At 41.7% G+C, this 14,529-nt stretch overlaps 1 protein-coding gene across 5 annotated transcripts in view; it reads right to left on the bottom strand.

The window, feature by feature from the left end:
* TIMD4 (T cell immunoglobulin and mucin domain containing 4) overlaps positions 1-14,211 on the bottom strand; it is a 33,962-nt gene extending 19,751 nt beyond the window's left edge. The window contains exons 1-6 of one of the 5 annotated variants that reach the window (XM_081280400.1): positions 14,112-14,168; positions 10,606-11,043; positions 8,488-8,829; positions 5,009-5,263; positions 3,523-3,606; positions 2,909-3,004 (exon numbers count right to left, since the gene is read on the bottom strand). In XM_081280400.1, coding sequence (XP_081136526.1) covers positions 2,909-3,004; positions 3,523-3,606; positions 5,009-5,263; positions 8,488-8,734 — 682 coding nt within the window. In that variant the 5' untranslated portion in view covers positions 8,735-8,829; positions 10,606-11,043; positions 14,112-14,168. Of the gene's footprint in view, positions 1-2,908; positions 3,005-3,522; positions 3,607-5,008; positions 5,264-8,487; positions 8,830-10,605; positions 11,044-11,132; positions 11,221-14,111 lie in introns of those variants that run through there. The other 4 variants (XM_081280401.1, XM_081280398.1, XM_081280399.1 and 1 more) reach the window with 4 other exon arrangements.
* Between the last annotated feature and the right edge of the window lie 318 nt (positions 14,212-14,529).

The raw sequence follows: 14,529 nt of genomic DNA, 5'->3' as shown, positions 1-14,529 counted from the left end.
TTGCCTAGCATGTGTGAGGCACTGGGATAGATCCTCAGCACCACATTAAAAAAATAAATAAATAAATAAAGTTATTTTTAAAAAATGGACATAGTTAAAAAATCCCTGAATCTGGGGTGTGACTGACTCTCTCTCTCTCTCTCTCTCTCTCTCTCTCTCTCTCTCCAGCTGTGTGATCTGGGGCAAGTGGCTCCACATTTCGAGCTCCATTTCTAAGCATCCATAGAGTGGAGGGAAGAATTGCTACTCTGAGGAATGCTAAGGATTTAAACTAGCCCTCAACCACAGAAGCCTTACTATCCAAAAAAAAAAAAAAAAAAAAAAATGTGAAGAAATGGGGAGGGAATTAGAGACAATTAGCCAGAATCGGAGTTGGGGAGGACCCAGAGACGTGCAGGCCCTCTAAATTGGGTTAAAGCATTTTCGATAAAACAAAGAAGAACCCTTATTCTATAAGAGGCTCCAAAGGGGAGATCAGAAGGAAGCAGCATGGGATTGTCAGAGTAGCCTTAGAGTCGGAAAGACATGGGTTAAATCGAGGCTTGCCATCAACTGGACAAGTTATTCATCTTCGTGGACTCTAAAACAGAGGGGATAACTCTACTTACCTCATAGGAATTCATGAAAAATAAGAGATAATACAAATAAAATGTACAGTGGGGAAAAAAGTATTGGCTTCTTTAATAAAAGAAAGTATTGGCTTCTTTAATAAATTCTATTATCTTTCATTTCTTTACCTGTAAAATGAGGATCATAGCTGTACCTGCTGGATGATCACTGTGAAATTTAAGTACAAACATGGACATAAAAACTTTTCAATCATCGCCTAATATACAGTTAAGTCCTCAATAGGTGGTGACTGCAGATATACTGTGTTTCATTGTAATAAAAAAATGGGAAGAATAGGGTGATAAATGAAAAAAAAATCATGACCTTTTATTTCAGACTGGAAGCCCAGGTAAGTCAAGTCATATTTAAGAACATGTAATCAGCTGGGCTCAGTGGCACACGCCTGTAATCCCAGAGGTTTGTGAGGCTGAGGCAGGAGGATCATGAGTTCAAAGCCAGTCTCAGCAAAAGCGAGACACTAAGCAACTCAGTGAGACCCTGTCTCTAAATAAAACACAAAATAGGGCTGAGGATGTGGCTCAGTGGTTGAGTGCCCCTGAGTTCAATCCCTAGTACTCTTCCTCACCCTCCCCCCCAAAAAAAAGCAATCAGAGCTAGACTTCCTGGTTCTGTACCTGAAAACTATTGACCTTGGGAAATTTAGATAAAACAGCTCTCTGGGCATCTGCTAAGAGCTATTAAATGAAACAGCCCCTACCGGCCTTGTGGCAAGCTCCTCTTCAGCTTTAACCTATGGACATTGCAGCAAGGGCTCCCTCTGTCCTAGGATTTGGTCCATAAGGAGTGAAATTAATATTATCAGGATAGTATAGAAAATAAGAAAAGAGATTATTCCCTTGTAATTCTGTGTAAAATAGTCTAATGTTTAAAATGGAATAGAGAATAGTAGTTTGGGGACACTATCCTGACCCTCCACTACCTTTGCTAATAGTAGTTCCCTAACTTTACTTCAACCCTAAACAAAGAGGGTTTGGATCTTGTCTCCCAGTTTCCCTCTAGCTATCAACTTCCATTCCAGATCTTCACACTGTATGAGTTGATGTAAGCCAAAACTTCTCAACATCAGATCACACTCACACTGCATCTTAATTTGTAGTCTAATTGCAAAACTTCCCCCTGCTTCCACGCACTCCTGTCTACCCCTTCCCCCACTCCCATCTTCTGAGCCCTGTGAGTGCTATTACATTGCCTCCTTTGAGGTAAGGGATGGCTGTTTTCTGATTGACATAGATGCTCAAACTCTCTGTTAATCAAAACAGGAAAAGAACAAGATGACATGTTCTCAGGAGATTGAAAAAAATAAAATGGTCATATCAAGCATAAGGAGGAAATGGGAAAGCAGATATTCTGTGGGTGGGAAAATAAATCAGCACAGCCTTTCTCAAGGACAATTTTGTAATAGCTGTTAAATTGAAAAGGGCACATTTTTTTTTTCAATCTAGCCTTTTTACTGCTTGGTCACCAAACCTACCTAGAGAAATGCTTGCATAATTGCTGAAGGAAGCATGCATATTCAAGGATGTTCACAGCAGCATCATTTATAATAGAAAAACTTTGGAGCAACTGAAATACCATTCAATAGGCAATAGATATTATGAGTACCCATGGTATGACCTATTTTAGTACAATTCAACATAATGATACTGGTCTCTACATGAACTGAAAAAAACAAGTGGTCCAATATACATCATTAAGTAAATAATGATATTTACTCAAATATCATATGCATCATATAACATGCAGTACCTTATTGTATATGATATGATGGCTTAAAACACACACACACACACACACACACACACACACACACATATCACACACATATAAGGGAATGAAAAAAAACATCTGGAATGACCATCTTCAATTAACAGTGATTATCTTGGGGGGTGGAGAGGCTGGGATTGAGGACAATGAATCAAGGAGAATTTCATTTCTGTCTTTATGTGCATTAGTGTAACGTTTGTGTGATTTAAAATAAATAAGTAACGGTTTGACAAATGAGCTGTGATTTTCCTACCACTATTCCTGGCTTCAAGTCTGAAGTTGCTAAAGAAGATGTGGAGTTCAACAGAGGGGCTTTGGAAATGAGCAGGGGAGGGCAGAAGCCACCCCACCCGCCGTGAGGCTTGTGAAGGGTTTCACTTTGATCCCAGTTCACAGGAGGATATGGAATAGGCCCCAGTGGATCAGAATCAGCAGAATCCTAAGACATGCAGTCATGTGGCAGATTGTTCCCATGGCCAAAGACAAACCAATCACAAGCACACTGCTCCCTCACCTGGTTGAAGAGGAGTCACGGAATCACCAGTTTCCCCTGAGTCACTCTCTTTCTGTGTCCCCTGGGATATAGTCCTAAGAACCTGAGTTTCAGACCCTTTGGAAGAACAAAGGGAGAAGACTAAACAAGCATCCCACTGAGTTTCAACAAAGAAAACTAAAGTCCTTGGAATGAGGATGAGAAAGAAGAGTACCACATGCTAGAGAGGCCACCTGCTACCTTTAGCGAACCACAAAGGCTGCTCTGATGCCAACTTGTCCCAGGTGGACTTCAGGGCACAAATGCCTCAGGGCCTCAAGGTCATCTGTAGTCTTCTGTTTCAACACTTTTTTTTTTTTTTTTTTTTAGTACCAGGGATTAACCCAGGGCTGCTTAATCACTGATTCACATTCCCAGGCCTTTTTATTTTTTTGTTTTGCAACAGGGTCTCACTAAGTTGCTTAGGACCTCACAAGATGCTGAGACTGGCCTCGAACTTGCGATCCTCCTGCCTCAACCTTCAGAGTTGCTGGGATTACAGGCCTAGGCCACCATGCCCCACCTCCGCATCACCTTTACTCAGTGTTTCTCCCTAATCCAAGAGGTGAGGAAAGATACAGTAAGGGTCCGCTCACCTTTGGCCATAGACGACGCAGTGTCTGCAGAAGTTGCCTTGATGCTTCTCCAAGACGCGCTGGAACCACGAAAAGTTGCTGATTCTGGGAGAGAAAAAAGTTTGATAAAACGCAGTTAAAAAATAACAGTGTGAACGGTTCTTGTGGTAGGTGGTAGTATTCAGAGATGGGGAGGGGCCAGGGAAGTGCCTGGAGAGGGAGTTGGGGAGAGGTGGGAGGGGTCTGGGAGGGCCCTGGTGGGGTAAGGGAGGGGCCTGGGAGGGGGGTTAGGAGGGGCCAAGACCTACAAGCCCTCCCTTTTTTTTTTTAAAAACAGTCAGCTTTGTGGTTTCTCTATATGTCCAGCTTTCCTGAAAGATGGAAGGTAATTTTGAGACTCAAGGAAAAGAAACTAAGATGTTTTAAGATGATTATTTTAAAGCTTAAAGGAATTTGAAAAAAAATGCAAAATTGATTAATAATTTAGAGTTTATGGATTTTGATGATGACCCAGAGAATCATAGAATCAGCCAATTCAATATTGGAAAGCCACTGGAATTATCTGAGCCTGACTGAGGCTGCTAAATGCTGCCTCGTGGTTGTTTTCCGGTACACTCACCTCAGAATCAGGGTTGAAATGTGGAGGAAGCTTAAACAAACCCCACCAAGCAATGGAGCTAGTCACTTTGAGAGGTACAAGGGGCAGGGTCAAGAAAAATTCAGGGGAAATATAGAGAAACCAGGATAGAACTAGTTGACCTATTTCAAAAACATTTCCTCAACCAATCTCTAAAGACCAGGCAGAGACTTCGCCCTAAAAGGATAGCACTGGAGTCTGACCCCAAATAAACTTTCCTAGTTCTTTAGGAAGCAAGACTCCTGGTAGGTCAAAGGGAGAACCCAGGAAGCTGACTTGTCAAAAAACACAAAGGAAAAGAAACAGAAAAAGAAAACATGAAACAATAAAGGAACAGTTTAGTGAAACAATATCCACACACACAAGTGCTCTATGCTTGATGGCTGCATCTCGCCCCCCCTCCATTCATATTCATGTTGACATGACAACCCTCAGTACTGCAGATTATGACTGCATTTTGAGTTAAGCCCTTGAAGTGGTAATTAAGGCCAAAGGAGATCATATGGATGGAACCTGATCCACTATGATTGGTCTCACAGAAGAACAGACAGAGGAAAGACCATGTGAGGACCCAGGGAAAAGACAAGCATCTACAAACCAAAGAGGACTGACAGGAAACCAGCCTGGCTGACACCTGAGCCTTGGATTCCGAGATCACAGAGCTGTGAGTAAATGTGTTCTCCTGTTTAAGCCACTGGCACGCGGTATCTGTGATGACAGGCCCTGAACACGAATACAAACACGTGCATACACACCCCCACAAAGACCCAAGAGAAGGTTCTTGGGCTGCCTCAGTGATCACCTAATTCTAAGGAAATCAGGGCACCTCTCACCAGCGGAAGGGAACAGGGGCCCAGTTCTGCCATCTACCTGTGGTGAGGACAGGCCCTTCCGTAGAAGGCCCGGTGGTCAGAAGACTCGTGGCCACCTCCGGGAGGGAGGTCATTGCTGTCAGGGGGCACGTGGTGGATGTTGTGAAGCCCGAGGTGGCCCTTGTCTGAAGCGGTGTTCTGGTTGTGAGGTCAGGGGTCGTCACGGCTGTTGTTAGAGGCACCACTGTGGTTGTCGTCATGTGAGGGGTGGTGTTTGGGGGCAAGGTGGTCATTTTCCTGGTGGTTGTTGGGGCTGTAACCAATACAAGACGTGTCTGGCACCAAGCAGAGATGGAGGAAAGGAAATGACACAAATGTACTGGGGGCCTGTCCATTTCTCTCCACTTCTATCACCCTCACCAGGTCCACCGGGCCTGGGCCACTGGAATGCTCACTAATGTTGGGTTTCTTCATTCCTTTCCCTTCCAATCTGTTCTTCACATACTGTCTACAGTCATCTTTTTAAATGACAGATCTGATCATGCCTTTCCCTGCTTAGAACGCAGGTAGGGTCCTTCGGGACCAAAAACCCAGCCCCACGCTTTGGTCTGCCCAGGCTCCAATTGCATGGCTCCAGCCTCCTCTTCTCACTTTTTTCAGCCAACGGGACTTTCTTCAGTTCTTTGAACACATCACTGACCTTCAAGCCATAGGAACTTTTGTGTGTGCTGCATCCTGTTCTCTCCTTGTCACTATCTATGCACTAGGCTGACTCCTCCTTCAAAGGAGGGCTCAGGGGAGGCTGAGGCAGGAGGATTGTGAGTTCAAAGCCAGCGTCAGCAACTTAGCAATGTCCTAAGCAACTCAGTGAGACCCTGTCTCCAACTAAAATACAAAATAGGGCAGGGGATGTGGCTCAGTGGTCAAGTGCCCCTGAGTTCAATCCCCAGCCCCCCAACCCAAATAAAAGGAGGGCTCAACTAAAAGGTCCCTTCTGTGGATATGATATCCAGATTCTGCAATAACTACTCTAGGACTCTCTGTATTGTGCTCTCCTACTTCACCTCCACAGCATTTGTGGCATTTCAGAAATGCTATAAATTTAATTACTTGATTATTATTGTTTGTTTGATTATTATTGTTCAAGGTCTACTTCTACTAGACTGTAAGCATCGGAGGAAATCCCAGCATTTGTCTTGTTCTCTGTGAATTTAATACCCCTCACAGTGCCTGGCACATCATAGGTACTCCAATAGCATTCCATGAATGCATAAATGAACTAATGCATCCAAAATGCACCCAAAGTGTGCAATTTTTGATGAGAATGTAGTTTACTTCCGATATTAAAGATTGGTTCATGCCTACATTATGCATTCCATAAGCATCTAAATTCATTATCTATAGTTTATTCTATGCATCTCATCTTCTCTAGAATATGTCAAATTTCCCTAGACTTTAATGAGGCAAAAAGACACTATTTGTTCCAAATGAACTTGGAAGTGACCCTGGAGAGTATGAAAGTCAATTACTATTTTATAAAATAATAGCTAGTTATACCAGACAAGACAAGAGAAGACTTGGGTCAGAGTCATTTAACTTCAACAAAAGTCATTTTCTTCTGCAAAATTAGAATACCCTCAATCTCATAAAACAAAAATATAATTTTCTAATTTAAAGCATTCTTTTTAGTTGTTCTCAAATTTTAGAGTGTTTCATAGTTAATGGAGATATTCAAGAATAGAGATATCCACAGTGTGAAGGTTCCTCAAAAGTCTAGGCATGGAACCACCATATGATTCAGCCATACCACTCCTCTGTATCTAACCTAAAGAATTATAGCCATCATACTATGGTGATCCATGCGTACTCATGTTTATAGCAGCATAATTTACAATGGCCAAACTGTGGAACCAGCCTAAGTATCTATTAATGGATGACTGGATAAAGAAAACATAGCATATATACACAATGGAATTTTATTCAGCCATAAAGATGAATGAAATTATGTTATTTGCAAGAAAATGAATGGAACTTGAGACCATTATGTTAAGTCAAATGAGTCAAAGAAGGTTAGAGAGTCATATATTTTCTCTCAAATGTGGAGGCTAGAGAGGAAAAAGGGGGGAAAAAGTGTGGGGGGGAGGTCTCATTAAAATAAAAGGAAGATCAGTAGACAAAAAGGACCAGTGAGTGGGAAAAGGGGAAAGAAGGGGAAAGTGCTGGGGAGTGGTATTGGCCAAACTGCATTGTTATATTGTGTGCATGTAGGAATATGCAACAACAAATACCATCATTGTGTATAGCTATAATGTACCAGTTAAAAATGTGGGGGGAAAATAATATAGATATCCAGATCCTGCCTTCCAAGGCACAGATCTGTTACGAATAGAGCCCAAGAATCTTCCAGTTGATGTGGATGCAGGCATAATACACATCTCATTTTGAGAGTCTACATGGTGGACAAGCACTGAAGTGGGTTATTGATAGCATAATTTAACCAGAGGCTCTAAACAGCCTGTTCTACACAGCTCAGATCTTTAGAAGTCCCCTGCTTTCCAAATTTTATCAGAAGCCACTGATGGCAACAGAAAAAATATATGCCTAAAAACTACTCTGTCTCCAGAACCCCAGCCCTTTTCTCTCTGTCCGAAGTCACAAACCACTTGCTAATAGGCTAAAGCTTACTCGTGAACACATTTTATTTAGTTCACATGGTATGTATTTAATTATTATTTGGAGATCAGCCAATATGCAAAAATCAATACAGTCCATATAAAAATTGGGAGATCTGAAAACACTGTGCCCAAATTTCTGTTAACAGACAACCCCCTAAGTAAGCAGCAGCTGCCCTCTTCAGTTCGACTCCGCAATTAATTCTTTCTCTTCCATTTCCCCACCTTCAACCTCATTCATTTCTGAGGCTGTCTTGGCCCCAGGTGTTTGAGTTTCCTTTCCTGCTTCATATCATGGCTTAGCACTTCAAGTCTAATCTTTCCAATTATCATCTAGGCAAATACAGCCTCTTCACTACCACCAGTGAATCTATCACCCATGGTTATGTCTTAGATATGAGGTGTCCCCAAAAGCTCATGTGTAGGATGCAAGAATGTTCAGAGGTGAAATTATTATATTATGTGGATTTCTCCATTGATTCGGATTAACTGGATGGTAATGGTGGTCAGGTAGGATATGGATGGAGGAACTAGGTCACTGAGGGTGTTCCTTTAGGGTTGGTGTTTTGTCCCTGCTGAGCTGAGCACTCTCCCCTCTACCCTTTTCTCTCTGCTTCCTGGTGCCATGTCCTGACTGCTTCCCTCCACCAGGCCTTTCTGCCACGATGTTCTGCTAACCTCAGGCCCAGAGCAACGAGTCAGCTGAACATGGACTGAACCTCTGAAACCATGAACCCAAATTAACTTTTCCTCCTCTAAGTTGTTCTTGTGGATATATTGGTCACAGGTATACCAATCTGACCATACACCCATTAGTCACTGAATTTCCCCTTCCCCAGAAACAAGCCCGTCTGCATGTGCTCACCTCTACTCAGCACCAAGCGAATGTGCTTCTTCACGTCATTGAACCAGCCTGGCACCTCTATGCGGCAGCAGTACACCCCGCTGTCCTCTTCATTGGTGTTGGAGATGGTCAAGGAAACATGACCTCTCTGGATGTTCCCCAGAAGCCTATATTTTTCAGATGCACTAGAGAGCACTCTAGATCCGTCCGTGAGGAGAAGCGCCTGGCTGCATTTAGAATTGGGACAGTGGCCTTTGCCCCAGCACATGCTGTTTCTGTCCTGAGACCAGGACAAATATAAACAGGGCAAAGTCACTGACTGACCCAAAAACGATGTCACGGTATCCTCTGATGCAGTTGGTACTGCAAGGGAAAAATGAAAACATTAAGCTGCACATGACTCAAATCTCTCAGACATGCAACACAGCTTTCCTGCAAATAGATGCTTCCAGGAAGATGCAAAGAATTATAGTCTGTGTTTTTGTTTATTGTTTTGTTTTGTTTTTGCAGTTCTGGGGATTCAACACAGTGTACTCTACCACTGCCAGCCATTTTTATTTTTATTTTTTATTTCGAGAGAGGGTCTTGCTAAATCACTAAGGTTGGCCTTGAACTTGCCATCTTCCTACCCCGACCTTGCAAGCAGCTGTAATTACAGGCCTGCACTAGTGTGCCCAGCAGGTTTCTTTAGCATAAAATTTTGATGTGCCCTTCAGCACCCGGGAGCTCCTAACTCCACACAAGTTCACCCCCAGTAGAGATGGTCGACCACCTGAGTCTATAAACTAATCTTGGCAGTGAGAGCTTTCTACCCATTTAAACACTCTGATCTTGACTACCATTCAGTAAACCAATAAATTCTCAAATCAAAGCTCAGACCCTATATAATCCAATTCCACTGTCTTATGAAAACTAATCCAAAAACCTCAATAAGCCAATATCATGTACTACTGATTCAAATGCCTCAAATGAGTCTCCCAACCCAGACTGCACCATGACAGGAAGATGAGCTGTTAAACTGTATTCCATTATCCTTCTCGCCTCTCAGTATTGGAAATGGAAATTGCTTCTCTAGACCATTTCTTTAATGTTACAGAATATGAAGTTAAGAGGAATTCATAGATATTTACTTACTCATTTTTAATAGATAAATAATAAGTGTGTTCATTTAGGGGGTATATATGATGTTTTGATCTATGTATATACTGTAGAAAGTTTCAAGCTAATTAACATGTTCATCACTTCGCCAATGTATCTTTTTTTGTGGTGAGAACATTAAGTCCTTCAGCAAGTTTGAAATATACATTATTATTTTTAACTGGGAAAAACATGCAGTGATATAAATCACTAAAACTTATTGTCCCAGTCTAACTAAATTTTAGACCTTTTAATCAACATCTCTCCTTTCCCCATCTTCCCTTCTATTCTGTTGCTAGATTTCACCTGTAAGTGAGATCATAGAGTATTTGGCTTCTCATGCCAAACTTATCTCACTTAGTGCTTTTTAAATATTAGAGCTAGAAAGGGCCACAGAATTATCTAAAAGGGCAGCTGTCTGCTGGGAAGTGATATTGGCCAAATTATATTGTTATATTGTGTGCATGTAGGAGTCTGTAACAACAAATCCCATCATTGTGTACAATAAATGCACCAATAAAAATGTGAAAAGAAAATAAAATGGCAGCTGTGACATATAAAAATTCTGGAGGTTTGCGTTTACCGTGGAAGCTATGTAAGATGGAATGGTACACTGTTTCTAAAATGAAGCATCAGTATTTCCTAACCTTGATTCTCATGGGCATGACCTGGGGACCTTGTTAAAAATACATAAATTTATTGCTGAAATCAGAGTCAGCCTCCCTGAGGCCAAGGCCTATGGATGGGTATATTAATCAGGTTCTGCGGGTTGTTCTGCCGCAGTTGGCTGTTCAGCCAGTGTTTGAGAACCACCAGGCAAATTCTTCTATGATTACCTCCATCTCTGGGAATCCATGAAACATTTTCACTACTGCACATGTCAAACCCATTGGTTCAATTGACCATGATCAATTTTTCTAAAACTCACACCCTTGCTAGATGCTGTTGAAGTGATAGCTCAGGAGGATATATCTCTCAAAACCATAAAATAACATCTTGTACCTTTTCCAGTATCTGGATTTCTGCTAATTATTTTCTCCAAGGTACCCTCCCATGGGACTCTCTATTCACTAACTCAAGGAGCTGATTGGCTGAGTTGTGTAATATGGTAAATAGAGTCATGTTCCTCCCGTCTCAGGAACATCCAGGTCTTCCTCCTTAGGAGATGGTGATCCTGAAGCCCAAGAGTCCCCCAGGTGGTAAGTAAAACTATGTGTTCCTGAACTTTCCACAGTTGGCTCTTAACAATGGAAGCGCATTCCAAGTTTGGACCAGCTTTCAATCTTCCTTGATTCAGTCTCTTCACTTTTCCACAGTGGAAAGGCTTTGCAGATTATGGAGATATACTGGGAAGTCCATTTATCCCCATAAAGCCAGGAAAAAACTAAGAAGTACATTGTCTTCACTCCCCACAGTGTTAGCAATGTAGAACACACACACCTGAAATGAATAACCACTGAATTATGAATTTGTTCCTATGACTATTTGGTAAATGAATTAAAAAATACGCTGGGCACCCTGGTGCACACCTGTAAATCCCAGCAGCTTGGGAGGCTGAGGCAGGAGGATCACAAATTCAAAGCCAACATCAGCAACTTAGCGAGGTACTTAGCAACTCAGGGAGACCCTGTCTCTAAATAAAATATAAAAAAGAGAAAGGAATGTGGCTCAGTGGTTAAGCACCCCTAGGTTCAATCCTCAGTACCATATATATATATATATATATATATATATATATATATATATATATACATATATATATATATGTATATATATATATATATATATATATATATAGTCTACTGGCGATTCTTTTATTTTCTTAAACATTATGATATTAAAGGAGGCATCCTATTACATAATAACAAAAGACCCAATAGAAAAACTGGCAAAGATGGGAGAAAATTGGAGCAACCAATTAATTTTACCCATTATACTTGCAAAAATTTAGAACATATAAAATCAACTCTTGGCCAGCATTTGAGTAAACGGGGCTCCCAGACACTGGGGGAATGAAGGGAAGGACTCAGCCTTCTGCAGCAAACTGGAATAAAATGAGGGTGTGAACCTGTGGAGCTATACGGTGGGACACACTGGTAGTTTCTATTAACATTCAATACACACAAGTCCTAACTATGCTAGACAGTTTCATATTTGTTATCCACCCTACAGAAACATGTATGCATAAAGATGCTTATTGACAAATCATTTTTTTTTTTTTTTGCAGTCTGTGAATGCGATGGAAAGTGTCTGTGTGTGGAATGGCTGAATGGCAGAATTCTTAGGTTGCAGGAAGTCTAAGTAGATTAATAGTGTTAGAAAGTCCTATATGAATTGCATGAAAATTTCAAGCTATTTTAATGTATGGAGAGGGCCAATTTCAAAAGAAGACATAAAATATAAAACATTTTCAATAAATAAATGGAACAGTTTGCATTTCTTATGGGCTGAGATATAGAGAAGTCTGTGGTGGGACAGACCAAATTCATGACATCAATTACCTCCACAGTGACAGGGAAGGGACTGGAACCGGGTGTACTGATCAGAAGGGATTTTAGCTCTACAATATTTTTAGTTTTCCAGTAAGGGAGTTTCTATATTACTCATCTGATTAAAAATCAATATTTGAAAAAAGGAAGCATTCTGCGAGGTGTGGTAGAAAACACCCTTCAGCGTCACACTGTAACCTCATCTGCCACTTACTGCTTTTGCCTTCTTGCAGAAAAGCCACAGTGGTCATCATCATAAGACAAAGAGGAGGGGCTGGGGCTGGGGCTCAGTGGTAGAGCACTCACTTAGCACGTGCGAGGCGCAGGGTTCGAGCCTCAGCTCCACATAAAAATAAATAAGTAAAATAAAGGTACTGTGTCCAACTACAACTAAAAAAAAAAAAAAAAAAGGACAAAGAGGAGGCACTCACCTCAGGAAGATGTCTAAGGTTCACATGACATGAAGTATCAAATGCCATGTGAAATTAATTAAGTACAAGTAGAAGTAACCAAGCACATTGGGATTTGGAAATGGGACAAGAATTTTTCCTTCAGCTGTAAAAGTATCCTGATAAGGAAATACTGGAATCGAATCAGTTTCCCCTCTGTGGAATTACCAGGTTGGGTATAACCAAGTTTCTGGGGCCAGCTAGGTTTCTTCTCCAGCTGATGTCCCTTTCCCAATCCAGGGCTTGGTTTCACCGTTTACAGAGTGCAGGGTTTCATTAGGTACCCCTTAGGTGCACATCCAGTTTTGATCCTTGGTAATTCTGTGGAGTTACTCTCCTCTAAGCTGACCATTTTAGAAAAGGCATGTTAAAAAAAATGCAGTTTATCAGGTGCTATTTCCTTCAAACAAGATGGGAGAAGCCCATTCTTGACCTATCTGAAGCAGGACACGTGGATATCACTCCAGCAAATTTCAACATAACAAAACTCTCCAAACTTCAAGCTACCAGGGCAACATAAAGACAAGTAAAAAATAGTGATAGTCAGACCATCATTTTCTTACATTAAAAAAGGGAATGCTCACACCGAACCCAAAATGACATGTCAAAGTGACAGAGACTTCATTAGACTATTCTTTGACAGTCTGTTATGCATCAAGCATGGAACCAGGTCCTGGGATACAAGAAATAAATCAACTTGTCCTGCCCTCTCTGAGCCTACAAAGCATCTGCACCAGAGGCAGTGAAGAGAGCAGTTACTTTGGGTGACAAGTTCTCTGATGCAGGAACTCCTGCAGGTGGAGGAGAACTCAGCAGAAGCACCTAGACCAGAACTCAGTCTACAGGGTGGACAGGAAAAGGCTGATTAGTGGAGACCAGAGGTTGCTTGGAGAGGAAAGAAAGAGACAGAAAGAATAGCACAATGTGGTCTTGAGGGAGAGAGGGAACACAATGATTTTCCTTGGAACAAAGGTGTTCTCTCCTACAGGACGTATTTAAAATTTATACTCGAATAAACACAGACTTTCAAAACAGCAGGGCCATTAGATATTGTCTAATCCTGGAATCATAGATAGTCAGAGGTCTCACTTGGGTTCCTCACTTCACACATGGAAGAGGCAGAGCAAATTCAGTGTCAATGCTAGTGACTGGGAAGCAACCTTAGCTCAGGCAAGTGTCTGCAGAAAACCCCTGGGTGCAAAGGGTGTCACTGGCCAAAGCTTAGTGGTGCATTACATCATTCAAAACCTGGAAACAATGTGCAGGAAAGAAACCTTGAAGCCCTTCCCCAGCAAATCAAAACAAAACAAAAAGCAAACAACACTCCCATAATAAAGAGAATAATAAGAATTATAGCAAGGGTTCTTACTAGAACAAATTGCTCTGACTCTAACTGTGATACATAGCTCCTGCAGGTGACAGTTCTTATCCCCATTTACCTCTGTCTTCTCTTAAATTGTTATTTTCAACATAAGCACAAGTTACCCTAACCCAAAAGCTCCCAGATCAATCTCATGGTGAACACCTGGGTAACACGAGCCCTTATAGGGGAAGGTTCCAGAACACTTACCCAGATAAATCCACCCGAACTGCATCACCAGCCAGAGAAGGAGAGGCCCTTGGGACATTTTGACAGGAGTCTGTCTGTCTGTCTGTCTGTTCAAGACCCATTTCTTATACCATGCTTACTGCTGACAGGGTGGGACATTTCAGTTTCAGTTCTCTCTTTGTCTCATTATCTTCCCTTTCCCCCATCCTGAATAGCCTCCCTCAATTTGGGATCTGCGATAAAATGTGCTGAGCACTTTTGTCCTGGTGATAAGTGTGTGTGCACAAATGTGTGGAGTGACGGTGGGGGTGTACATGTGCCTCTGTTCATGCTCGTCAGGGAATCTCCAATGTGTGCATGAACATCCATGTGTTTGCTCACCTGCTATGTGCATGTGTTACTTGGGCATGGCCATGGTCACCCCGACTCCTGTAGTTTT

Source organism: Spermophilus citellus (genome assembly GCF_964194105.1).
Source record: "Spermophilus citellus genome assembly, chromosome: 1".
Taxonomy (NCBI): domain Eukaryota; kingdom Metazoa; phylum Chordata; class Mammalia; order Rodentia; family Sciuridae; genus Spermophilus; species Spermophilus citellus.
Note: the sequence above shows the minus strand (reverse complement) of the source record. Positions and strands in the feature narration are given on the sequence as shown.